Source organism: Lytechinus variegatus, chromosome 2 (assembly GCF_018143015.1).
Source record: "Lytechinus variegatus isolate NC3 chromosome 2, Lvar_3.0, whole genome shotgun sequence".
In the NCBI taxonomy this organism is placed as follows: domain Eukaryota; kingdom Metazoa; phylum Echinodermata; class Echinoidea; order Temnopleuroida; family Toxopneustidae; genus Lytechinus; species Lytechinus variegatus.
In genome coordinates this window covers 81,743,692-81,769,339 of record NC_054741.1, presented here as the reverse complement: position 1 = coordinate 81,769,339, position 25,648 = coordinate 81,743,692, and the positions used below count along the sequence as shown (strand labels likewise).

Here is a 25,648-nt window from a genome sequence, read left to right as displayed (position 1 = left end):
ATTAATAGTAATAATAACCAGCAGTTAGTACTCTCTCCACTGTTAACTACATCACAGCGTTTACAAAAGAGAAGCATGTAGTCAGGCAGCATATGTCATGATTTACCGGCTACTTCGACAAATCGGCTAAGTCTGATTTTTCACTTTTATGTGATTGGTGACATCACAAGGAACAACTTCCAACTTGGTGACAAATTTCTAATGGTCATCTTGACCATGTTAGGGGTCAAAATGTGGTCAATAGGGGTCAATTTTTTAAATTGCCCCAATTCTGTCAAATGACACATCAAATTGTTTGTCTTGTTATACTGAACAAAAAAGTGTACACAATCATATACTCTTGACCTCCCGTTAAAAAGTTATGACCGGAAATGTCAAAGGTCAACGAACTTTTGTTCAATGGCAAATTACACTGAAGGTGTTAAGAAAGCTCATTTTTTCCGTGTTTTTATGCATGTGTGTACTTTTTTATTTTCGATTTTGATAAGTCCATCGTCAGAAGTCCTTATCCAGAAGATATAAAGGGTCAAGACAAGGTCAGGGAAAGGTCAAAAGGTCAACAAACTTTCATTGGAGGCCAAAATACACGTCTAATATAGCGGTTAGAAGTTTAGAAGTCTTATTTTTCGTGGGTTTTTATTTTGAGTCTATATCTAAGAAGATATTTTATATACAAAGGGGTCAAATATGCTTATTTAGGAACAATATAGATAAACAGAGATAGACGTCGAATACATTCAGTGTGGTATGGTATTGCAGGAATACTTTGAAAAGACTTGACAAACCCTTATGCCCTTAAAATCTTATGATCTTCAAGATGTGATGAGTGCAACCAGGGTGTTTTTTTATTTAGGAATTCAATTCAAGTTCAGTTCACTTTCCATTTTCTAATCTTTGATATGTAAAGAAGTATTTCCTTCATTTGCTTTGTACAGAATATCTTAATTAACAGAAATTATTGTAATGTATTGGGGTATAAGTATAATACTATGTTAACAGAAAAAACACATCGATTGATCAGTGCTCCCAGCTCCTAAGAAAGATGCCCAACATTTCATTTGGATTATCTTGCAAATAAGATAATGAGGTTAGGATTGAGGATGATAAGTTGGGCTCCAATTGCTCCTCAATTAATTCTAATGTCTGACGGTTATATTGTTTCTGACAAAGAAGCAACATCGTGTATGCATGCTCATTGTAGTCATGGATGTCCATTATGCTGATGTAATATATTCTGACCATTACTCGATCTCTGGAGTCAAGAAGGACTATATTCACATTTATGGTTCATGTGCTGTTCTAAGCTTATCATTGGGCCCTTTTGCATTTTGTAAAGTGAAAATTTATAAGGATTTCGTGCATACTTTTGGTCAATTGTATTTATTTTTTTAGTAAAAATGCAAGTCTTCACAATTTCTGGGGGCAGCTGCCCCCCCCCCTTCCCGCTGCGGTATGGCTGTGGTTTACTTCAATTATATAATTATTCTTTCTAGTAACATGCAGGTAATTCAGCAAGTAGGAAAAAACAAGAACGACAAAAGAACGAAAACAAAATCGGCATCTTGTATTAAGTTTAGTTTCACGTTGTATGCTCTGGAAACACACACTTGATAAAATAGTACAAGCCGCGTTAATGTCAGCACATAATCAGGAATGTGTAGTCGTTGGCTCCAGAGATCGAGTAATGGTCAGAACATATCACATCAGCATGATGGATACCCATGACTACAATGATCATGCATACACGATGTTGCCTCTTTGTCAGAAATAATATAACAGTCACACATTAGAATTAATAGCAATTTGAGTCCAACTTATATCATATCATCCTCATTCCTTACCTCATTATCTTATTCGTAAGTTAATCCAAATAAGATGTTAGGCATCTTTCTTAGGAGCTGGGAGCACTGATCAATCGATGTGTCTGTTAACATAGTGCACATAATTATATTCCCCATTACATTACAATACACTCTCTATTGATTAAAATATTATGTACAAAGCAAACTAAGTATTAAATGTATCTTTACATATCAAAGACGAGTAAATTGAAAATGAACTGAACTTGAATTGAATTCCTAAATCCAGAAACTCGGAAAGAGCTGGTTGCACTTATAACATCATGAAGATGATTTTAAGGGCATAAGGGTTTTTCAAGTCGTTTCAAAGTACCACACTGAATGTATTCGACGTCTATTTCTGTTTATCTATTTTAAATAAGCATATTTGACCCCTTTGTATATAAAATATCTTCTTAGATATAGACTCAAAATAAAAAAAAAACACGAAAAATAAGACTTCTAAACTTCTAACCGCTATATAAGACGTGTATTTTGGCCTCCAATGAAAGTTTGTTGACCTTTTGACCTTTCCCTGACCTTGTCTTGACCCTTTATATCTTCTGGATAAGGACTTCTGACGATGGACTTATCAAAATCGAGAATAAAAAAGTACACACATGCATAAAAACACGGAAAAAATGAGCTTTCTTAACACCTTCAGTGTAATTTGCCATTGAACGAAAGTTCATTGACCTTTGACATTTCCGGTCATAACTTTTTAACGGGAGGTCAAGAGTATATAATTGTGTACACTTTTTTGTTCAGTATAACAAGACAAACAATTTGATGTGTCATTTGACAGAATTGGGGCAATTTAAAAAATTGACCCCTATTGACATCATTTTGACCCCTAACATGGTCAAGATGACCATTAGAAATTTGTCACCAAGTTGGAAGTTGTTCCTTGTGATGTCACTACTCACATAAAAGTGAAAAATCAGACTTAGCCAATTTGTCGAGGTAAATGACATATGCTGCCTGACTAATGTAAAGCATCATAATTACCATACAAATACACACAGTTGTATACAAATGAGATAAAGATAATGACTACTCAGAAAAGAGGTATGATTTTAGAAGTTTCTTAAATTGATATGTAGAGTTAGATGACTAATACCTAATATTAATTATCAAAGATGATTAAAAGATTTAATCAAACATAATTTCCAATATATCTTGATTCCATCTCTTAAGTACAAGACAAATTTAGATCAACTACTATGTGAGACCAATTTGAGTCTATCACAATAATGTAAGACATATCCAAGGGCCAGTAATAAAGGGTCAGGCATATGCCACCATGGACGTGTAATGTAATATAATTAAGGAGAGATAGATAAATGGTATTTATTGTGATAAAAATTCAAAAATTCATCCAGCAGCCAAAGGCTGAATTACATGAATTTGTAAGAGTAAAACTTCAGTAAACAACAAGCAAAACAGTAAAAAAAAAAAATAATAACAAAGTATACTAATGTATAATATTGGAGAGGGGATACAAAAAGAAAAGTATACAGAGGGAAAAGTAATGTCAAAAGCAGGAATGGGGAAAGGTTAAGAGTAGACTAAATGTATATACCTATAACATAATGAACAGAAAGTCTTAGAAACATGGAATATTTGAAGTTTTTTCATTGATAATCAGAAACTCTTACCCTTTTCTCCTGAAAGTATAGCTTTGAGCAACATAAGATGATGAGCTCCACTCCTGGCAAGATGGCTACAAATAGACAGCATATCACAACGGACTTCTGTAGGAGCATCACTAGACATTAGACTGCTCATGTAAATCTCGGCCTATGGGTGAAGTTAAAGGCAAATATCAATTCTGAGACATACCTTTTTCTTAATTGCACTTGAAAAGGGTTTTATTTAGTTGATATGAAAGCTTTCCAAATAAATTTGTCATCCTGAATTTGATTCACTCACGGAGTTCCTTTAGAATTGTACACATACAAACATATTAATTGTTTTACCTTGTTCCAATAAGAGATAACAGAAATTAGATGTGAACCACCTTTGGCTAAATTTCACCCACCTTAATATCAATGACAAGTTTTAAGGTAGTGGTATAAGCTACTAGAATGATGCAATTTTGGAAGGGAGCTAATGATTCAAGCATTCAAAAACTTAGCAGAAAGTGCTTTATCTTAAATAAAAGGATGTGATTTCTACAAACAATATCAAGTACAAAAAGTAAAAAAGAAAGCTATAATTTGTCATCTAGAATGTATGATCATTCTGAAAGTATTCCCCCCCCCCTTTTTTAAAGACATCATCATTCTCTGATTTGCTATTGGCACATTATGATTCATGGACATCAGGGAGTTCCCTATTGTGAATTCTGACAAGTTCTCTTTATGTTTTCCATATCCATTACTTGTCAATAACTTGCCATTTATATGGTCAAACAAATGATCATCAAAATTATTGGATGCATAACTTTAAAGATTACCTTATACTTGGTGACAGACTCACAGAATTGTGTCAGAAATGCCTCTTCGCTTAGAACAAGCCTTGAAAGGACACCTGAAATTAATTTAGAAAAAAAAACAATGTTTAGTGTTTATAAGTATGAACCACTAATAACTGATCTCAAATATCTCTAATTGAAAAAAAAAAGTAAATATGTGGGTAATGTCACCTTCACATCCCTAGAGCACTAAGTACTTTCCCTAGGACATAAGAAGAATCCTGTGATGGGAGAGACTGTCTGTCAAGTGATAGATGTAGTAGCTTGGAAGGAAAATTGAAAAAATTGAAACATTATTATCAACTTTATCACATTACTTGTCTGCTATGATGTCAGGTTTCCAATCTATACTACAAAAATGTGCAATTCAATAAAATTATCAGCCATTTTGTACGTCCAATCCCCAATTTTCTCTATTCTTGCTCCACTTGACAAACTATGCAAGCAAAGACATTACAGCCTTCTTTGCGAACTAGACGACAGATTAATCACAGCAGGAGATAAAACATACACATTTTATGTAATTACCTGAATGACTCTAATCAATGCATTAACCATGCTGAAACAAGGAAACTCACCCATAGGGACCTCAGTCATCTCAAGAGGGACATACTTCTGGAATGCAGACACCAACTTCTCTACCAAGAGACACTGTCTGAAGCTAGACAAGATGGCTGACATCATCATCTGATGGGTATCCAAAGCGAATGGGAAACACAGCAACTGACATACATGTAAGACAATGTCCAGGACTAGCTCGGAAAGGTTCTGCTCTTTACTCTCACTGTGGAAACAAAATTCAATTCATCTTATGTAAGTCTTATTCAGTTTAGTGTTGGTTTCAATCTGCTTCATGTTTGTATAACCAATGTTACAATTACAACTGACCATTCTTCCTTGGTGTGTATGGATCTTGTATCACAGTTATTATAAAAAGTTAACAATGTAATAAGGATTCTTCGATGATGATACAATTTCAAAATGATACAATTTCAGAATATAAAACAAGTGTGACACTTTGTGATGTCATTTTTTATGAAATAGAAACATGGAGGATAATGTAAAGAATATTTGGGGAATTATCATTTGGATGTATATACTTGATCATTATGTTAAACCTCAAATCAAAATGAAACGTGTATGAAATTAATTTCTATTTTTGCCAAGCCAAATCCAAAGGAAAGTCAAATACATTTTTGAAAAAAAAATTGTTGGTTCCTTAAATGTTCTTTACATTGCTCAGGACAGTTTTTAACATCAATGATATTAAAAACATATTAATAATGTTGGAAAAGTGTTAGGCAACAATACAATGAAGAATGTGCTTATTAGGTATTGAAAGAAAAACACATAGGCCTTTACCTTGATGATAAAATGGCAAGAAATTCATGTGAAAGGAGAGAACTGAGAGTCAGCATGACTACACCATTAGCATTGCAGAACGGAGGTACACAGTGATATGGTTCCTGGTAAAAAAAAAAAACATTTACAATTACATTAAATGATAAAACAGAATAATAATTGCCACTTTGTAAATATCAAAATAATATTATCATCACCATCATCATCATCATCATCACCATCATCATCATCCCCATCATCATCACCATCATCATCACCATCATCATCATCATCACCATCATCACCATCACCATCATCACCATCATCATCATCATCATCATCATCATCACCATCATCATCACCATCACCACCATCATCATCACCATCATCATCATCATCCATATCATCATCATCACCATCATAATCCCCATCATCATCATCACCACTATCATCACCATCATCATCATCACCATCATCATCACCACCACCATCATCATCACCATTATCATCATCATCATCACTATCATCATCATCCCCATCATCATCATCATCATCACCATCATCATCATCATTATCACCATTATCATCACCATCATCAACATCATCATCATTATGATCATTATTACTCCTTTTTATCATTAGTCTTTGTAAAATCCCATCATAATAATCCCCCTCTTCCTCCTCTTGATTTATGATTGCCATCATCGCCATCATTACTACTATAAATATAGCAACCACTACTAACCTTAGTGAATATAATCAGGATGACTTGCAAAGATGCTGCCAGGCCAGACGGTGAGACTAAATTCCAGTCAGGGTTACAGCTGACCAGAATAACCTGTTCATCATCCTCTTCAACCCCTCCATCATCCTCATCATCTTTAGGAAGGCCTGGATTCGGGGGGATTTCCTCAATACCAAGTGTCTGCATCAACCTTTGTGGTCAAGAATACATTAAGATTAGTACAGGGCATACCTCCTAAATGCATTTTAAATACAGATTATTGTCTAAACATTCACAAGTGATAAAGAAAATTTGAGTGTCAAAATAAGGAATAGGCCTATCCTTAATGGTATTCCCATAAAGTGTGTACACTAGACCCACCAGAAACCTTATACGTGGGACCTACCTAAAATTAATTGTATCTACTTTGTGTTTCATGAAAAATTAATCTCTGTGAGGTTATAACTAACATGAACAAACCACATTTTTTTGGACAAAGCTCCAGAACTTTATTTTCACAGAACTTCAACCCTACCTGTGCCATATGAGGTCCCAGACACCCATCTCTATGAGGTAACGACTGACCATGGTCTGATCTATGCTGAGGAACTGACAGATGAGAAGCAGAAGACCATCAAGGATTCCATAGTCAAATGGACATCTCACACAGATCTATACAATGTAATACACAACAAAACATCCTTATCATAAACCTGTGTGTTAATTGAAAATTCTTGATTTGTATCCATTACCTTAATCAAATATCTGGCCAGGATCTTTTTTCCTACTGTTATTTCTTACATACATTAAGGAGTGGACAGAATTATGCAGGAAAAAATTATACAGGCCAAGGGTATGGAAAGCCAAAAGGGATTGCTCAAAATAAAACAGTGTGAAAATGATAAAGATGGAACATTTCATGTCAATTTTTTTTTTACATCATTTACTTTACACAATGTTTACTGTGAAAGGACGATTTGAGATGATATTGAAAATGCAGATCACATCAGACAGAAGTTCATTGTACTGATTCTTTTTACCTGTTCTAAATCATTAAAAGCCGACTGTACTGCATCCAAAAGATCTGATGTAGGCATCTGGATAGCTATTCCATGGTGTAATAACTGACTCACTAACAACGCTGCAGCTGTCTTTTGGAAACAAAATAATAGACATAATAACAATATGAATTCAAACAGATTCATACATACAAAATATGCATTAATGGATGATATCTCCTGTTTTTTTTCTCTCCTTCAACAAAAATAAAATAAGTCAAATACGAATTGGTCTTTGCAGTTACATGAAAGTTTGAACAACAAAGTAAAATTATTACAAAATACAAAACAATAGCACACCATTGCATGTTATGATAATAACAATAGACATGTAACTTTGAAAGCTAGGTATTTACCCTGGATGTCTCCCAGAAACCATTGTGGTGCATATAAACAATTCAAGAAATGATAAATCCCACCAAGTACACAATTACTAATTCTGAGTGCAGAAAAGTGTGGATGGTGATGATGAAGATGATGATGGTGGTGGTGATGATGGTGGCGATGATGATGGCAATGATGATGATGATGATGATGGCAATGATGATGATGATGATGGCAATGATAATGATGATGATGATGAGGATGATGATGATGATGGCAATGATGATGATGATGATGATGATGATGGCAGTGATGATGATGATGATGATGATGACGATGACACTGATGACGATGACACTGATGATAATGACAGCGATGACGATAGAGATGATATTGGTGATGGTGAAAATGATGATTATTACGAATATGGCTAAAATACTTACTGTATGGCTTGCAATCTGAGAATCAAGTAAGATGGCTGCAAACAAGGAACTTGCATTCAACAATCTAACAAATAAAACAAACAAAATAAATTAAAATAAACTGTCTTAAAATTAATGCATTATTATTTTTTTCCAATAGAAATATCAATGCAATGTACAAAAAAAATGCCATACATTGTTCAGCATTCAGTGCTTTGTATATCAAATAAGTGCATTCAATTTAAGATCTAGCAGAAATATTCACTTACATTTCAGGTATAGCTTGTAGCTGGATGATGATTGTACTGAGGATATGAGTACATATCTCATATACCGTGTTCTTACTCATATCTTCTATCTCTGTCTGAAAGTTAATGAAAATATAAATGAATAGATTAACAAAAGAAAGATTAACCCCCCAAACAAACATTTAGCTCTGAACAAACTAAATATTTAGCTATTTATTCTCTTGATCTAAAAAATACAGGGAAACTCTTAAATAAACAAATAGATACAGACAAACATGTTACATAGCATTGTGTTCTTATTCATGAGTATCATCACTGTCTTGCAAAATCAGATAAAAAAAGAGAGATAAATTAACAAAATACAATCATTAATAAGAAAATCATATTCCTAATGCTTTCATATACAATAGTTGACTTAGAAATAAAATCTACGAAACATGAATGAAAAACAGTGGATTTAAAAAGAAGTTATAGGTATTGGCTTTTTTTTTCATTTGCATAATGTTCAGGTTCAAATAAAATGTTAGGACAGTAAATATATTTTACTTTTTCATCATTTTTTGCACCTTATCTGTTTTATCATGCATCTGATCATCTGTTCAAACTTTACTACACCTCTCTTTAGTTTTTACTGCAATTGAAATCAACAAAATAATAGACAAAATATTTGTTCTGACCTTTCCTTGTATTACTAGTAGAATGAGACTTATATGTTCCTCTTTACATGCAATGTATTTACAGAGGAGAGGTGACATCTGGCATCCAAAATAGATAACCTGCAGAACAAAATAAAGATGAAATAGCAACAGAAATTGGACAAGCATTTTCACTGTAGATGCAGTACAGATTCATGGTATCATTAAGGCAATTTCTACGAAGATAGAAGTAGTTAATTGGAGAAAGAATATTAGGTCAATACATTTATTGTCAATATGAATTAACCAACAGGTATGAAAATTTTTTATTTATCAAAGATTTTATCAATACCCACCTGCTACAAACAGCTCCATTTCTGTTTTGTATAATTCATACTGTGAACACATGGTAACCACAAACATGTTTTACACTTTTTTTTCATCGTTCACGTATTTTAAAGTGATCCACAATTAGCATAATGATGTTTAAACCAATCATGCTTATATGTTGCAGGATTTTTGTATGTTTATTATGTACTTCTCTGTGTTCCATACTTTACATATTTTGTATATCTGAAATCTCCTACATTGTATATATATTATGACATTGCGACATGCAATGGATAAAAAGATGAATAAATAAATGAACAGTGAATGAATAACTATATAAATAAATAATTATTAAAATAAATAGATAAATCAATAATAAAATAAATAAATAAACAATTGTTATTATTGGTTTGGCATCATCTGTGCCTCGGAGGCGAAAAGCAAACTGAATCACTGTGACCCTCAGGTCTCTCCTCCTGATATAACTGATTGGGGGAATGCAGGTGGAAAACTACACAGGGGTCTCCCCTTACTCTAATACAAATAGTGCAGTTGGTGCTGTATTATATTGTATAAATCTTGATATGTATACCTAAACTACTAGAAAAAAGGTTTAAACCCCATTTGGCTTGTCATAGTTTGTAAAATTTCCCCCATTGCATGAGAGTAGTAGACGTACCTTGAGGGTGTTTTCACAAAACGATGGATGAGCAATGTATTTCATCAGGTTATCAGTGAACTCAGAGTGATCTGATTCAGCAAACAGATCTCCTAAAGCTGCAGCCATCTATTAGTGAAGAGCAGAGATGAAGAAAAGTTTAAATCATTTAAAGGGGAAAATAACCTAAGTAATAAAATAAATCATTTCATGCAAAAGCATAATATACATATATACAGAGAGAGAAAAACAGAATATAGATAGTTGGATAGGAATCGGAGAAGGAATAAAAACAGTTGAGTGGATTTATTATAAATTTAAGGAAGATCATGTACAAAAAATAAATTACAATCTCGAACTAAACATTGATTCTTGCGTATATCTGACATTTGTTTACCTTGCGTTTGCCCTCTACGCATGTATCCTGTCCTTGTTGGATATAGACTAGCTCTGCCAGACCACCTATAGCCACACCACACATCTGCTCCCAACGCTCACCAAATGCTTCACCTTCAGGTCCACCTGTAGACATGAAAAAAATGGAATACTTCAGTTTGTGGAGTTCTTTGAAAATGATATCACTATAAATAGGATGGACTTATATCATACAATAAAGAGAGGGATCGTTTTTTACGGGGTGAAAGTATTTTAAATGCAATTATATGAATAAGAGGTTATTAAAGGAATTAATGAAATGAATTGAATAGGTATACTAAAAAGTAATAAAAATAACATCAAATGGGCAGCTTGCAGGATGAAAATTTTCAATTTGAAAAAAAAATCAAAAGAGTATTATTAAACAAAAGTAAGACACATGCCATCAATTAACAATGAACATTTTTTGGTGCAATTGTGCAATTTTGTGCAATTTCTATTTGTATATACTCAACTACGCAGTACAAAAATAAAAAATAAAATAATCAAGATAAATGCACAAAAGTATGATTAAGTTCAAATTACTGGAAAACGGAAGCCTACTATCTCTACAAATTACATAATAAAAAGTGACTTATTTATAAAGGTGTATGTACATGTATTTATTTTGGAGAAAAACAGTATATTTCTGTGAGTTATGATGCATCATTGACATAAACAGTACAAAATGTCCCACAAGATAAGGGCATGTAACTCTGCCAGTATTTGTGACTGTTCAACTTACTTGTGACTTTCTTGATAAGAGTATCATCCTGTTGTAATGTTTTAAGAAGAGCAGTGATGACCTGTTGATGGGTGGTAGCAAGACCAGCATAGTACCCTGTCACAAACTCTTCCTGGGCTCTATCCATCACCTCACACTGGTAAATAAAACACTGGAGAAACAAATGATTGAGACGTTTTTCATCAATACACTGTAGCATAGAACTTGTTTATAACATGGTTCATTCCTTACAATGACAAGTTTCTGCCAGATTTGGGCCGTTTCTTATTGTAACTTTTCCATTTCTGTAACTACTACGGCAACAAGATCCAATCAAATCAAAGTTTCCATGGTAATCATTGTAACAGTAAACTTAGAATTGCAAATTTTTATGGCACAGATCCCTAGACACTGTGTCATTCAGCATTGACTTATAATTATCAGCTCTCTTATTTCAGCAATGGATTTGAATCGCAAAAAAAAGCACTGGTCTGTGACTGTTGTTATGATACCGGTCATATGACAACTTGTTTTTATTCCTAAGCCTGTAACTTACATAAACAGACTGTGCCCTTAAATCAAGGTCATCATCTTCCTTGATGTGTATTAACCATGGTAGAACACCAGCAAAGTTTAGAGCGGCCTCCATCACATCTTTGGTCCTGAAAATGTTGGTGTGGGGTGGAGAATAGTCATCAAATAACATTATGTAAAACAAATACAAGGTAGGGTATGTCTAAACTCTACATGTATGTGGTACAGTCAAATTTCAAGCAGAGTTCTTATTTATAATGCTTTCAATTAAATCAAAATAGATTTTACATATACCATTAAGATGGTGGGACTAGAAAGGATTGAGAAATTGAAAACGAAACTGAGGGAGCATGTGATTCTCATTAACAATGGCCTGTTTTTTTTTCTTCAATTTTTTGTTTGCTCAAACCTTTCCATATCCATGCATTATGACTTAACAAACTGTTGAGTTTAATTCTAATTTTGTGTGGGTAGAATTTTTTAATTAGACTTTAATAGAAGAATAGATTATCCTTTTAAATTGGACCTCATAGAAACAGACTGATTTTATCAGGGGTGTTTTTACAAAGATTTGTGTTGCCAGAATCACACTTGAATTTTCATCAGAAGTATCATTGTACATGTATAATTCAGATAACATTCAGATGATATACTCTACCATGTACTCATCTATGGGATTATGTGTTAATTATATACATGTTGGTTATTAAGGTTGACCCTAGTTATGTTAGTTGTTTTCTTTGTAAAACAACTCCATAGTCAAACGTCTCACATGGAAACATCTTTGAGTTATTACAGATGCAAAGCTATGCAGGTTTTTTCTTCATAAATGAACAGAAAATGGAGAAAAGTTTAGAGTTTTATACCTGTCTATGTTTAGCTCTATAGCCACATCTGACATGATGTATGCAGTGTATACATTGACCAAGTCTGTCAGGATCTGTACATACCAAGCTTGCTGCAGAAAACGAGAAATGAATACAGTAAGATAACACTGAAGTTACATCAAGTGATTTTACATGTATTGTTGACCAGTGCTGTCACAACACTTGTCTGCACTCTTAAAAAACTTTCACCACTCAAAATCTGCTATTGACTCTCCATACAATCTCATTAATGCCACCTAGCAGGGGAATTGAAATGATTGAGAATAAAATCTAATATGTAAGAATATGTCCTAGTGATTCATAAAGCCATGCATAACTTTATGCTCAGTTTTATGAAATTGCCCCCATGTTAGACCCTGTAGAGACACCTTAAGAGATTCACAATGGAATTTATACTATCATTTGAAAGGAAATGATAACGATAATCCATCATGATTATGGTTTGAATTCATCCAATTTGATCCAATAAAAATTGCATGAACTATGAAAGTTAATATTCATGACATGTCAAAACCTGGTGTATCTAGCATATATGTAAAGAGGAAGAAAGAATTACTTACCTCTTTGACTGTTTTATTATTCTTCATTTTGCTGAGGACATCCAGAGGTAGCATTGGTACTTTGGTCATATGACAAAATTCAGTGAGGGGATCAGCAAAACTGCATTCAATTGGAAGAGAGAGAGAAAAAAGGATGGATTTCAATGAAGCAGAATTTGTCAATATTCTGGTCATCAGATTAAGACCCCCCCCCCTTCTTCCTCATACAATTTACACATTTTCTCCTATCGCAGTAGAGAAATTTAACCAAGTTCCATTTTACACATACAGATTGTGTTAAGCAAACCTTAAAAATGTTCATATCCCACAGATACAAAATATCCCAAAGGAGTGTATAAATGAAGAAGCATTACATCTGCAGCTCAATACATAATCCCCATGTCTTATTTTTCAGTCAAGACTTATTAACTAAGCCAAAATAAGTCTTAGAAACCAAGTGATTAAAAAAACTTAGAAGGGGATACTCCTTAATATCCTGTCAAGGACATTAACAAAGAGGATGAGAGTGATGACTTCAATCCACGTTGTTTGAATCTTATTAAAGGAAAAACTGGTTGCTTGTAGTTTGAAAATGTCTGGATCCATCCTAGCGAGTTCCAGTCATTGATAGTTTGTATTGCACAAGAATTTTCATAACAATGAGTTTCCAAAAGTACATCTGGTTGGTCATATAGCTGGATTTAGATTATTTATCACAAGCAGGGCTAGGTAACTCAATATGAACTTGAGCATTACCGTTATAGAGCACAGGCTGTTGATCTTGTGATTGCAACAAAAGAATCGCCACACAAAAAAAGTCATGATGTAACTATAAGACTGTGAAAATCTAAAATAATTCATTTGCAATTAATTATGCTCATCTTTTTATGCATGCAATCATTTAATAAACCTCTATAACTACTAGATTTTGGTCTGGACACACTTTTAAGATTTTCATTACATGACTATTAGAAAAATCAATGTATTTTTTTTCTTTTAATCTCCTACACATTTGCTTTTTGACTTTTCGTTCCTGGGTTTAATTTATGGAAATCATCAGCAACATTATCTAAATTATAAAGGATATGGAATTGCTTTTATCAGTACAAAAAGAAATAATGTTATTTTGAAGAAGTTTGTATAGATACAGAATCATGTTTTTCAGCAATTTTGCATCTGCCATTTACATACAAAATGTTGCATGATTTTTTGACTGCATGCCGAGGCATCACATGGTCTCAAAAAATGAGCAAGACTTGAAAAGTAAAGTCGGCAAGCAGCAAATTTGAAGGAAATCGTTCAGCAGAATTGGCACAAAATGAATAGAATAAAGAAGGTTTAATATGAATCTTTACCCTTTGTAAGCCAGCAGGTTGCTGATAACTCGCAAGACAAGCCTGAGTCTAGATGCACCCTCCAGCATCCCTTCAAACGTTTGTTTACATGTTTCATCAAGCCTTGATGCAATGCGCTGCACAAACGCCTGGTCATGGAGGAGAGCATCTATAGAACGAGGGTCTGTGGTCTCAGGATTGGTAATGTCACAGAGAGAGTCCCATTCATCTTCACTGTCAACATCCTATTGGTAATGGAAATACCATTCAATGAAACTGATATCATAACTCTTACATCATTTGTATATATTCAGCTCCAATGGAGACCAGAGATGGCACCTCAAAGCACTTTGTATTTGTATATGTGGAAAATACACTGTAGAAATATAATTATTGATTATTTAATATGACTGAATTGAATTCAATATATCATAAATATTTTCATATAATAATGCAGTAAGTGGTATGGTCAATTCATGGTAAAAGTAGGCTAAAGAAATTGTTATCAGAATAAGAATTAGAAGTTACAGATTGAAAATTGGCATTTATAAAATGACAATCAGAAATGAAAGCTAAATTTGTAAATAATAAATTTAATCTAGTATTTAAAAATCATCATCATCTCCAACAATATCAGTATCACCACCATCAATTAATATTCCCATAATGTCTAAAAGTTTTAGCTTACTTCTTCTTGCAGTCTGACATTATCAATGCTTTTCCTCATGTCTTTTGCCTTTCCTCCATCTTTCTTTAAAACTCGTCTGCTTTCCACCTCAACACTTGGAAACTCCTGGAAGAAATCAATTCATATTATGAGTAAGCATTGAGACACTATCAAATCAAGATTGATTTTGACCATGGAATGCAGTAGTCTTGTTCCTTAAGTAGTAGATTTCAGGGTTTTTTTTCTGACTCATATTCTATTGCTCAGGACCCTAAATACTCTGCAGAGTGGATATGGACCATTATGAATCATATGTATAATTTTCAAGATTAATTTTTTACCAATTTTATCATAACCTCTATACTTAAATTTTATATTTTTTCATTGCCAAGAATGTTCCACAATTTGAGAACTAACAGAAATAAGGAAAACTTCTTTTGTCACAAAAGCTTTTAAAAAAGCAGACATCTACCTACTCTAAGTGTTAAATGGGTAAGAGAGAAAAAACTTGAAATATAAAATTAATATCCCCTTCATAACCATTGGATCCAGTTTTTTAATTAAATTACTAGTACATCCACAAAAGAACAATTATTATAGTAAAGTATTTTGTTGATATCACATTTCTAATTTTTTGCAACAGATCTGTATTTTTTAATATTTTTTTTCAATAAAATCATAAACAAGAGGTCAGCACAGGTGAAAATCAGTCTCATTTTCCCTGCAATCTGGACTATTCCTGTGATAATGAGTATGACTACATTATTCACCTGTTTGTAATCATGAGTAATGCGGTTCTCCCTCGGGGTTGGTTCCTGTTCCTTGACACTAGGCCAGGGCTCACTCTTGGCAATACGGGGTTTAGCCTTGGTCTTCTCACCGCTGGGTTTATGGGGTTTCTTGCCCTCGGTCCAAGCCCCATCTTTATTATCCTCCTAAAATGGAATAGAAGCACAGTAATCATCTTTATCATCCTAAGCAAAGGAAATGAAGAAACTGAACAATATAAGATAGGATATCTAAAACACTCTTGTGATCTTGAATGAGTCAGAAAAAATGCTTGGAACCACCTGGAGTTTATCCTATCATCTACTCCTTGCACAGCAGTGACTGCACCATTTAATCTGTTTGAAACTATTAGCTGTCCTATCACTTGCTTCTCACAAACCCTCAGAATATTTTGAATCATGACAATGACGTAAAACAGGCCCCATACCGGTATCCATTTTGACTTGAACATTAAGAAGTTTGCACAAGAACAAAGCTTAAATGTTTAGACAATATCTGAGTATATATCATTTAATGTAATACATCTACAGCTTGTAGTCAGTAAAAGAACAGAGCACAGCTAATCATAAAATTAGCTGGTTGGTCAAAATCAAAGACGAAGCCTTAAACCTGCCTACCGCTCCCATTGCATTACTTACTGAATTCTAAGATATCTTTCTTCTGTCAAACTTTCATCACTATCATCTCTCATTTTGTGCTTTAATCAAACTCAACTTAATGTTGTTTAATAATCTTAAAGGCTGATCATATTCAAAGAAGCAAATCTCAGTCATGGATAATAAGAGCTTACTTACAGGGACCTGTTCCCTCTGTTTGAGTTTCCTCATAATGGTGGTACCAGGTGCTACGTTAGTAGACTTCTCTTGAACTGCCTTCTCCTTACGAGCCACCTCCTCAGCAGAAGGTGCCTGTGTGAAAGGATTCTCAGTCAAGGAATCAGATACTGTCAATATCAAGACAATGACAGGAAATTCATGTAATTTATAATAAGAATAATAAGAATATCATATATTTTATTGCATTTATAATAAACTTGCATGTTTCTGAGATAACAACAAAGATTAGAAAAATAAAGGGATAAATGAAAACCAAACTTGTAAAAAAAAAAAATGAATTAAGAGGATGGACTAATAAGGTATGTATCAAGAAGTGTAACATGATCAGCAAAGCAAGGACAGTAGGTGTTTTGTGATAAGCTATTAAATACAAGGATGTTATTCTGCAACAAAAGTATGTGGATTTGTTTTCCACCTTCCCTCCCTTTAATACAATAAAAAACTTTAGAAAATTTTCAATTTTCAGTTAAAATTTTAGTTACAATTTGTCAATCTATTAATCTTGTACAGTGCCCCATCCTGGCAATGAGATTCTATGATATACTGGTAATCAGTGGATCTCTTGGAGGAGAGGTGTAATTAAACCAGAGCTGCCAACCTGAACAAGAACATTTTAGTATTTTCAAGGCTGAAAATCAGTATTTTGGTGAGGAAATTAGTATTTTCAAAGGAATACCATAGGACAACACATAAACTGAAACTTAAGAAATCAGTATTTTGCATGAAACCCATCAGTATTCTTCTCTATTTGTAGTACTAAATACGGAAAATCAGTACTACTTGGCAGGTCTGTTAAACTGAACTTTGGCAAACAAATAAGTCTTCACATTCATTTAGGACTCTTTGAAGCTTAAAAATTAGTAGGATCTAAACCAAGGTGATTGTTTTTCTGAATTACCCTTACAACATTGATAACAATTAAATAAGAATATATTAATTCAAGGTTAGAGTCTCTGACCTTTGACCCCTCCATTTACAAATGGATGATAAAGAAGGCTTGGCCATGTCAGACGATGCTTGGAACTCTTTGTCAATAAACCCTGCAGGAAATCCTAATAGTGCAAAAAATAAAATACATAAATTACTTGACATGATTATTCTTAGCTTACAATGATAAAAAAAATGCTTCATATCTTTATTTCTTAAGAGATGTAAATAAATCAAATTGATTTTGAAATCTTTTAAAATCTTTTAAAATTCATTCTTTAACTAATACCAAAAATTATGTCACACCTTTTTCAAGAGTACGACACTAATGGTCCTTTTTTGAGGACCTGATCTGCTCAGATTTCAGATATTTATATCAACAGAGATATAGCTTTGATTTTTCAAGGAGATATCATTTCACACGTCCAATAACACCTAGATTGCCCTTACTGCACATGAAAAATACAACCAGATTGCAAAAAATAACAGCTTATGAATGTACTCATTAAGTTAAAAAAAAAAAGGTCAAGTGAAAACAGTCTTTTCATCATATATTGGCTTTTAAAGTAAGCAGAATAGATATTACCTTGAATTCAGGATTCATGTTCTTAGGCCATTTGACAGGATCCTGTAATAAAAAAATATTACATAACATTGTTCAGCTGCTTTGGAAAAGGAAAGTCATTAAACTGATAATGAAAAATGAGATCAATGAAAATTTGACAATTTTTTTAAAAATAAATTTCGGGGAATCAAATTGATTAAGTGAAAATGTACTATAGTTAGTAAATGCAAATTTGCAATTCCCAGAAATTTGCCATACTTTTTGGCTTTTGATACTGAAATCCTTTGTGCTAAGTCATTAATTTAATCTTAATTCATTCTTTTAGGTTTATTTCCACAAAACTGATATAATAACATAAGTATGCTGTACAGCCTTTTACAAACTTACAATATAAAATGAAATTAAGAAATAATCTCAAATTAATACACTACATGATTGAAGTACATAAAAGGGAATGTGGAGGAAACTTTGGAAGCAGAATGTTTGTTGATAAGGTTTCCTTTGATTTATGAGCCCTTCACCCTCACTTTCCATTAAACTAGTGTCCATAGAAGTAAGAGCTGGAATCAAACACAACACCTAAATTAAAAAAAAAACTTCATTTTCAATAAAATGAAGTGCATGACTGATTTCTTTTATTTTCATCTAGACACAACATCATATAGCTCCATAGCAAAGTCAACAGCAAACATGGTTTCATCACACCTTGCAAAGAGTCTTTAAACCATACCTTAATGATAAGACTAACAAGCTGGAAGATGCTATTGGTGTAGAAAGGGGGTGTTCCCACAAACAGCTCATAGAGGATACATCCAAGGGACCATAAATCAGCTGTGTGATCATAAGGTTTCTCCTCTACTAGCTCAGGTGCCATGTATAAAGGGGTACCCTGTGTGAGAGAATGTTTGCAATAAATAATTCAATTTCAAAAAAAATAAACTTCTCCACTATGTAATTAATCAATTCTTAAGGAACATTATGACAAGGGCTTTTTTTTTATATTTCTCGGCATTCTGTTGTCCTTTCTTTATTATTGAAAATAAAATTATAATAGTAGCTTCTTATGCGGTAGATATGTCCACTTTTTGGTGCTCATGGCAATTTAAGAAAGTGCAATCTCCACAAAAGTAATAGAATAGAAATAGAAAATTCTCCTGAGTATAACACATTATTAAATCATTTATGAGAGACGAACGAACAGATCTTTATTTGGGGTGTGAATAAAAAAAATACTTCTGTTGATAACTTTAGATGTATTTGGATATGCTGCTTATCACACTAGATATCAGTGAAGAAGACCATTTATCATCAACTAGAAAACAAATAATCACTCTTTATCAGTCTTATTGCACAATGAGCACTGATAAAATAAAGTATGCTCATTGTGTTAAGACACAAAGCCTAGATGTATATATTTTTATCCAATGATCATTGTATCATAACAATAATCCAACTCCAACAATTCACTGACCTTGATTGAAGTCAAGACAAGTGTGTTAATACTCATGGCCCGGGCAAATCCAAAGTCACATAGCTTGACCACGCCCCCTTTACCCAGAAGAATGTTCTGTGGTTTCATGTCCCTGTGGAGGATGCGATGGGCATGTAGGTAGTACAGAGCAGACAGAAGCTGACAGGCAATCTCTCTCACCTGTAAGATGTATTGAGAGGAAAAGTCGGTCATGTCGGATGAATTTCAAAAAGTCAAATCAAAAGTATCCCGAGGTCTATAAAGCAGATTATAGTCAATGGATTGCTATATCTACAGGTATTATAACTCACCAAGACTAGAATTTTTCATCAAGAATTTCTTCAGGAGAAAATATCATGTGTCGTTTTTATATGTGTGTTTATGTCTAGGTTCATGTTCTTGTTTATTGGTGATTACAAATAGAATAACTTCTTTTTCCCCTCCATTATTACATTTACTAAAACTGGTAGCTCCTTTTCTCTCTTCTTTTCATCATTCATCAACACTGTATGTAACCAAAATTTGAAATTGCCTAACACAGTGCCAAACCCCAACATATCCCTCCTCATCTGGGAACTGGCACTGTGTTAGGGAATTTAGGAGTCAGGCTCTCTACGCTAGCTCTGGGAAAGATAGCTTCAATATATCAACATCCAATCTGGACTCCAAGCAGGCGAGCGTTGAAACCAATGAATGTATGAAGCATTCAATGGTATACGTGCAAGCACAATCATGACACATAATAGAGGGATGCATTGCATATGGTATCCTCCAGCATTCCCAAACACTCCTCCCTGTTTTGTTTGTCCTTTCATTTTTTTATCTCTCTCTCTCTCTCTCTCTTCTCTCTCCTAGATTATTACCTGTTGTTCAGGCAAAGTGCCATCATCCTCTAAGATCTGAAACAATTCTCCTTCAGCATAATCTGTTACTGCTACCACCTGAGGATTGTAGAGACAGTAAACATGAACTTTTTCACATTATCAACAGGAACACTTTAAAGAAAATCCTAAACTGCCAAATATGAAAATTGTTTAAGATATATGCCTATTCCTTGGTTCACTATATTCTGTACACAATATTAAAGGGGAAGTTCACCCTGACAAAAAGTTTATTGTAAAAATAGCAGAAAAAATAATAAAAAATATTGGCGAAGGTTTGAGAAAAATTCATCAAATAATTAAAAAGTTATTCGAATTTCAATTATTTGATTTGTGACGTCATATGCGAACAGCATTCCTACTTAGCGAATGGTAAAATATGAATGAAATGTCATTTTCTCAGAAAATTGAAAATGGTTTTCACTGTACCTTTTTTATATCAATAGACCAATCATTTCACACCCAATCATGAATGGAAAACAAAATTAAGTCACCAGGAACCATACAAAATTTGAAATTCATGCATTTTATATTACATAACACATGGGGCAGCTGCTCGTTTATGACGTCACAAATCCAAAATTTTGAACTCTAATAACTTTCTTATTCTTTAACGGATTTTCCTCTAACCTTCACCAATATTTTTTCTGCTATTTTTACAACAAAGTTTTCTTCAGGGTGAACTTCCCCTTTAATTTAGAGTTCAGTGTTGACATTCTGGTGTCAGTGTTAGGCCAATTTCCATCGGTAAGACACCAAATCCAAAGTTGAAGTTGATCTGAGGATGAATCTCACTGGTTACCAATAATGTGATATGGATCATTTTTGTTAACTCACATTAGGTTTCAGAGCTAGAGGCAGCAATATGAAACATGCATCGAACACTACAGTGTAATAACAAATTTCAAAGCACACAATATTTGATTGCACAATGTTAAATAGACAAAAATTATATTTAGTTCAACTTTAACTAGTTATATTTTTTTCATTTTTAACCTCTTTATCAGTCTCAAATGTATCTAACATCTCAATGATGTTTGGATGGTGCATCCCTCTCATGATTTCAATCTCCTTGCGCAGACTGTCCAGTTCTTTATCACTCCGACCATGTTTGGGGATAAACTTCAAAGCAACAATCTACAACAATGTGTGAGAGAAAATAAAATAAAATGCAGTAGGTACATACATGTGTATATATTGGTATAAAAATTAATAGGTTATAAATGGAATTATTAACATTATTGAAAGTAGAAAAAAAAACTTCTGATTGAATGAGAGAGTTAGGCCTACATGTAATATACCTTGTCTTTCTGTAATGGAATCATTATAACAACAAATAGGCTAATCAAAATCACTGTACATTGTGTAACAACACATTGGGATGAATTCTTTATGGTACATATACGATTGAGACATGAAATTTTAATGTATATTAATATACATGTATGAATGACTTCTTAAGCCAGCTGCACACTACTTAATTGGAAGCAACACAATTTTTTCACAAATAATATCTTACATCAAATCTGAAAATTCTAAGAAATAAAATCATTTTATTTGAAGTCCAACATTATGCCAGGAATTACTAAAATTAGAATTTTGGTCAGATTAAAATCCAAATCGGCTTCAAGTCACAGCCAATAATAACTTCACTATAATTTGGAATCAAATTTGCTGTTATTCCTCCAAGGAGGCTCAAATAGACTGGAATTTTAACTTTCGTATTCGAACCACTAATCACAACTTTATCAAGATTTTCTAGATAGCAACAAATTGTGTAGTATTTGTTTGGGCTATAGTATGTACAGCTCAGGCAATTACTCTCAGACCTACATGTATATATTACAACAGTAGCTGGATAGATGAATTTGAATCTTAAACAAAATCATGCCTAAACTGCCTTTAGAAGAATTCCATGATCTTAGTTTATTTAAATCCTATTCATTCCTTTCTCTGCTTCTTTCATTACATACTCCAATCACTTTCATATTTATCTCTCTTGATAAAAAACAAATTTCTCTTGAATTCACCACTTAATAATAACTACATGTTACCTTTAGTGTCATATACAAAATACATGATACAGTGTGCAAGGTTTGTCTGTATACAAACCTTGCATTGGTGTAAGTGATAAAAAGCCTAATTATCTATGACAAACTTTGCTAATGACCAAGCAAGAAACAATTTTTAAACTATCTAAAACAAACAAAGCATAGCTAAAAAGTTTGTGAAATAGGGCATAGAGTACTTTACCTTGCCTGTGTATTTCCGCCTTCCCCTGTAAACTTTCCCAAAAGATCCCTCTCCTATTAGCTCCAATACATGATAATTATCCATGACAAGTCGTCTGCAACTAGTCACTTCTTGTCATCATAAGTATCACAGTTTGGTAAAATGGAAACAAATTACAAGCTTTAAAGATCCAGAAAGATATCTGAAAAAGCGAAAGACACCATAATTTAACATTTAAATTCCGATAGGTCATTATGTAGCGTTAGCATGTTAAGGTTCCCCAAGTCGCGCAATGCCCCTTGTTTGCACATACATCATATATGCGTATCTGCACGATTCTAGTAAAGTAAAAACTTTACACATGCAACTAATAAGGATATATTCATCATTCACAATGGTGGAAAATAGTGAATTTCATGTGATAGCCTAAATATCATGTGTAAAGTGAATGGGTACGCAGATATGGGCACCATTTTTTGGGGTTCTATATGAAAATGACTGACCAAGGTTTTTTCAAATAAAATCATATATTTCTCTCAAGTTTTAATAAGATTTTTGGCTTATGGTTTTAGGATTATCAATTTTCAACCTATGAGGTCATACTTTTGTAACTAATGAGGTCAATATGTAACATGATTCACCTCAATAATAATTCACAACAACAGCACCAATACGGCTTGGTGGAAGCATCCGCGGAAACACACAATGATGGCGTGAAGGCTTGTTGCGGGGTGAGCTGTCCAGTGATTTTATTTTTAATTATGGACTTTTTTTAGTGAAATTAGTTATTGTGTTTTGACTGAGATGTATATATCACAATTCATATCGACGGTAAAAATTCTGAATATCTGTGGATTTCGTACAATGGTGCTTGAAAGTCTGACTACTCTGGCAGCACTTTTCCAACCTTATTGAGATCCCAATGTCCCCTAACCCAGAGAGTGCTTGAATGTGCCAGCCAATCACATTCGTATTACCATTTTCAGTTTGTGATAAACTAAAAATGGTAACACAAACGTGATATACTGGCGCATTCGTATGCACGTATGCTCAAGCTGCTGCAAGGCAATAGAAACATAACGATGACTGATTGTTGGAACCCGAGGCCAGCTCTTTGGAATATTTTGATAAAATTATTTCATCAACAGAAAGAGTGACTTATAATTACCCATTATAGTAATTTTCTTGAAGGTAAGGTCTCTATTAATGAAAATATTGGCAAACCATCGGCAAATTTGCGTCCGCTCAGAGAAAATCCGACCTTCTCGACAAGCATCAAGAATTCGCCAGTTTGCAAGCGGAAGTCTCAAAATAAGTAAAATATGATATCACCCGAATTTATGGCATATTAACCTCTATCTGATACAATTATGTTACCTTTGTCTGCTTGATTTGTTTTCTAAAGCTTTGCAAAACGACCGTGCGCAAATTAAGGTCAAACTTTTTCTGACACTTTTTCAGCCGAGCGCACTAGTCGATCGCCATGGAATTTTGAGATCGCGGTACCAGTGAAACCCTTGACCTACATGTACTTTACAATTCTGTCAAGCGAATTCAACTTTAGGATCTTGCCTTTCACTTGGTATTCATGACTTTGATTAATTTTGTGTGAGCTGTGAGAAATTTTTGACTGAAAATATTTTGGCGAAATAAGCATTTTGAGCTTCCACGACTCCTCACGCAAGCTCATGAAGTAGTAGTTTTCAGTGACCAATCCTCCAAGAAGCAACCGGGAGTTACAGGCTTGCGCCTTCATCCCGTACCAGATGATGATGATGATGAAAATCAACTTCATAATAATTTTTAAAATGTGCGCAAATTGTGCGATGTGGACTATGTCAACTTAAACTTTCGACTTGGGTAAGAATTAAGCATTGTCTTTTTGCAAAAGTGTCAGCTTAAGACTGCCAATTATCTTCAATGGTAAACTAAGGAGTATACACGTTACATGATGATTTCCAAGTTGCAACGGCCAACGCAACTCGAACTCTCACTCAGAACGAGTTCTCACAACAGTCACTCACACGAATCACCATAGATGGGGCAAGGTATACCCCTACACAATGCACAAACATGAATGATTGTTTTTTTACAACAGGTCGTAAACTTGGTGTGAATCACAACGATAAACTCTTTGACCAAGTGTTTAGGTTTTTTTCTTACCAGGTAGGTACACGATTTGACCGATTTCAATACAGAAAAATACCCGCGGATTGTGATCACGGTCACGTCTCGGACGGAGGACGCTCTGGAATATCCATGCCAACAAATTTACCGTACAAATTCGAACTCGGCCGCCGAGAGCGCTCGCAACGCAGCCGCACCAGCCTCGGGATTGTTTTTAATTATGGACAAACAAAATATAAGAAATTGACGGGGCCCGGGAAGGGTGGGGAAGATGTGGCCAAAAACACTGGGGGCTACCGCCCCCCCCCCCCTAGCTACTGTGCCTCCCTCCCCACTTTTTTTTGAGAAGCAAAATAAAACAAATTGTAAAATGTAAAATTAAATGCCATTAAAACAGAGGTGCGCCCCCCTCTTTTTTTTTTTTTTTTTTTTGCTTGTCAATTCTTTTTCGGGCACGAAATATGCAAACTTTTTGGTTAGTTAAAAACCTTTATTTTTGCTTGTCAAATTTTTCTCAATTTTTTTTTTAAATGTACGTGCCCCCCTTCCCCTCTGGAAAATCCTGTCTGTCCCTGAACAAGACTGTACTTCCTTCGATCGAAACCAAGTGAATTTCTGTTCAAAATCAATTCATAAATACTCCATAATGCAATGAATATAACCAATT

The 25,648-nt window shown here is 33.8% G+C and overlaps 1 protein-coding gene across 1 annotated transcript in view; it reads right to left on the bottom strand.

Annotated features, from left to right (window-relative positions):
- The window catches only part of LOC121409249 (serine/threonine-protein kinase 36-like), a 31,133-nt gene extending 5,991 nt beyond the window's left edge, over positions 1-25,142 (bottom strand). The window contains exons 1-28 of the mRNA XM_041601123.1: positions 25,018-25,142; positions 22,876-23,056; positions 21,619-21,759; positions 20,605-20,682; positions 19,742-19,921; positions 19,001-19,159; positions 18,292-18,333; positions 17,737-17,830; positions 16,737-16,885; positions 15,924-16,088; positions 15,175-15,279; positions 14,508-14,731; positions 13,174-13,273; positions 12,593-12,684; positions 11,749-11,854; positions 11,214-11,364; positions 10,452-10,576; positions 10,076-10,183; positions 9,109-9,207; positions 8,453-8,547; positions 8,205-8,268; positions 7,420-7,530; positions 6,915-7,051; positions 6,401-6,590; positions 5,677-5,780; positions 4,893-5,098; positions 4,297-4,370; positions 3,497-3,638 (exon numbers count right to left, since the gene is read on the bottom strand). Of these exons, the coding sequence (XP_041457057.1) occupies positions 3,497-3,638; positions 4,297-4,370; positions 4,893-5,098; positions 5,677-5,780; positions 6,401-6,590; positions 6,915-7,051; positions 7,420-7,530; positions 8,205-8,268; positions 8,453-8,547; positions 9,109-9,207; positions 10,076-10,183; positions 10,452-10,576; positions 11,214-11,364; positions 11,749-11,854; positions 12,593-12,684; positions 13,174-13,273; positions 14,508-14,731; positions 15,175-15,279; positions 15,924-16,088; positions 16,737-16,885; positions 17,737-17,830; positions 18,292-18,333; positions 19,001-19,159; positions 19,742-19,921; positions 20,605-20,682; positions 21,619-21,759; positions 22,876-22,959 (3,325 nt within the window). The 5' untranslated portion in view covers positions 22,960-23,056; positions 25,018-25,142. The remainder of the gene's footprint in view (positions 1-3,496; positions 3,639-4,296; positions 4,371-4,892; positions 5,099-5,676; positions 5,781-6,400; positions 6,591-6,914; positions 7,052-7,419; positions 7,531-8,204; positions 8,269-8,452; positions 8,548-9,108; positions 9,208-10,075; positions 10,184-10,451; positions 10,577-11,213; positions 11,365-11,748; positions 11,855-12,592; positions 12,685-13,173; positions 13,274-14,507; positions 14,732-15,174; positions 15,280-15,923; positions 16,089-16,736; positions 16,886-17,736; positions 17,831-18,291; positions 18,334-19,000; positions 19,160-19,741; positions 19,922-20,604; positions 20,683-21,618; positions 21,760-22,875; positions 23,057-25,017) is intronic.
- Positions 25,143-25,648: the final 506 nt, after the last annotated feature.